The sequence below is a fragment of the Merops nubicus genome, unplaced genomic scaffold, assembly GCF_000691845.1.
Source record: "Merops nubicus isolate BGI_N331 unplaced genomic scaffold, ASM69184v1 scaffold50362, whole genome shotgun sequence".
In the NCBI taxonomy this organism is placed as follows: domain Eukaryota; kingdom Metazoa; phylum Chordata; class Aves; order Coraciiformes; family Meropidae; genus Merops; species Merops nubicus.
This window is the reverse complement of record NW_008592537.1, coordinates 352-2675: the sequence shown is the minus strand read 5'-3', so window position 1 is coordinate 2675 and position 2324 is coordinate 352. Positions and strand designations below refer to the sequence as shown.

The window sequence follows — 2324 nt, the reverse complement described above, 5'->3', positions numbered from 1 at the left end:
GGGAAGGGAGGGCAGAGGAGACAGTCCCGGTGGCCGTGAGCCAGCGTCGGCCTCTGCCAGTGTGGGGGTCCCTGGGCCGCCCGGCACTTGGTGCTCAGCACGCCCAGACGCAGGCCCTCACCAGTCTCTCTTCCTTGCGCAGCCCCGACGAGGACTCCTGCCAGAAGTTTATTCCCTTCGTGGGGGTGAGTGTGTGGAGGGGCTGTCGGGCAACAGGGGCTGGGGCGAGAGGGGCAGCGCACAGCCCTGCTGACGCTGGGGAACATCCGACCTCTGTCCTCACAGGTGGTGAAGGTAGGCCTGGTGGAGCAGTCCTTCAGTGCCTCTGGTGAGTCCCTGGGAGCCTGCGGTCCCCAACTCCCTTCTCCACTGTGGGGAGGCCCTTGTCAGTGTCCCCCAGCCCTCCCTCAACCCACACTCTTCCTCCCCAGTGGACTCAGATGATGCCACAGTCTGCACCCCGTCCCTGCTGACCTCTGTGCCAGCCACCAGCGGAGCGGCCCCCTATGGCAAGGAGACCGTGAGCACCCCACCACCCTCCCCATCTGTCAGCAGCGGCCTCTCAGGTGCTGGGTAAGGAAGCAACACTCAGCCTGGAGTCCTGAGTGCTGGGGTGGGAGGGTTTGAGGTGCTCCCTGGCGAGGCAGCCACGTGCTGGGGCTGTTGGGCCAGCATGCTGCCAGGGCAGGCTGTGGCTGGGCTACGGGGAGGAAGAGCAGCAAGGATGGCAGCTGGGTGCTGCATGGTGCTGCCCGTCTTGCCCAGGTCTCTGAGCCCTGGCGTGGAGGTGATGGGCCTGCAGGTGGACTACTGGACAACACAAGGGCTGGACAGGAAGAAGGAGGGCGAGAAGCGGGAGACCGGTATGAAGAACACGCTCAAGAGCAACTTCCGCTCACTCCAGGTCAGCCGCATCCCTGGCACAGGGGAGCTGGTGCCCCCTAACACCATGGCCATGACTGTGGTCACCAAGGAGAAGAACAAGAAAGGTAATCAAGCCCACTCTGGGGTGCTCTCTGGCTATGGGGTCACAGTCTGTTGCAAAAAGGGCAGGAGGGGTAGGGCTGAGACCTGCCCCAGCAGGGGCCAGACAGTGCAGCAAGGTCTGGGGTGAGGGCTCCCACCCAGGACCAGGTAGGGACATCCTAATGTTGGTCCTGTCTATCCTCTGCACCCCCCAGTGATGTTCCTGAGCAAGAAACCAAAAGAGAAGGACCTGGAGCCCAAAAGCCAAGTCATTGAAGGGATCACACGCCTCATCTGCACAGCCAAGCACCAGAACACCATGTTGCGAGGTGAGGGGAGGTGCAGCCCCCGTGAGGCTGGCGGGGGGCAGAGCAAGCAGCGCGGGGTGCCCGCGATGGGGCCGCGCCTCACTGCGCCCTCTCTCAGTTTCCATAGACGGGGTGGAGTGGAACGATGTGAAGTTTTTCCAGCTGGCAGCACAGTGGCCAACGCACGTCAAGTACCTCCCTGTGGGAATCTTTGGCTACTCAAAGAACGTGTGAGACCTGGGGGCAGCCCTGGGATGGAGCTGCAGAGGGTTGCAGGAGGAAACAGGGAGACAGAGACAGAGATGCTCTTATCCCCTCTCTTCTGCGGCCCAGCCCATGCCTGCTCTGCAGTAGGAGATAACACACCCACACCGCTCCCTCTGGGCCAGGACCCGTGATGGTGAGGCCAGTGAGACTGGGTACGTGCACCCTCCAACACCAGCCAGGGCACCATGCCATCCACCTCCCCTGCCCCCGACAGCAGCCTGGGATAAGGGTTGGCACCAGCCAGCAGGCACGTAGGAAGGGCTCCGGGCCCCACTCTGGCCAGGCCAGGTCCCCAGCCAGCCGGGGCCCCAGCTGGGCTGGGCCCGGGCAGGTTCCCCAGCACTGGACCCACCAGGATTGGTCAGGCCAACCAACCCTGTGCCGCCCCTTCGCCAGCCCCTCTGCCAGCCTTGCACTACTGTGCCTGGCCCTGCCCCGCGGGGTTGCACCTCGGCAGCTTTTCTGGTCCTCCTGCAGCCCTGCTGCTGAGGCTGGCAGAGCTCTGCTGAGGCTGTCCTCATCTCCCACCCTTTCCCCACCAGCCCTGCCCCACGGTGCTGCCAGCTGGAGGCGTGGCATGGGGGCACCTGGGTTTTTTTTTTTACAAGATTCTATTTTTTTTAAATTTATTGTACGGTTACTTTTCGGGATTAATTTTAATAAATTAATGCTGGTACCATTCTGGCGGGGGCTGTGTGCCTGTGTCCCTCCACGGCCAAGCGGGAAGAACCAGGGGCAGGGTGCAGATACTACCACCACTTGGGCAAGCACAGCTGGCGGGGC

At 62.8% G+C, this 2324-nt stretch overlaps 1 protein-coding gene across 1 annotated transcript; it reads left to right on the top strand.

Annotated features, from left to right (window-relative positions):
- Positions 1-142: 142 nt before the first annotated feature.
- On the top strand, positions 143-1750 carry LOC103768027 (phosphofurin acidic cluster sorting protein 2-like; the record flags this gene model as incomplete). The annotated part of the gene is made up of 6 exons (XM_008935158.1): positions 143-185; positions 286-328; positions 432-573; positions 766-989; positions 1182-1295; positions 1393-1750. Coding segments are annotated over 6 exons (682 nt in total), but the record flags the coding sequence as incomplete, so codon positions are not given.
- Between the last annotated feature and the right edge of the window lie 574 nt (positions 1751-2324).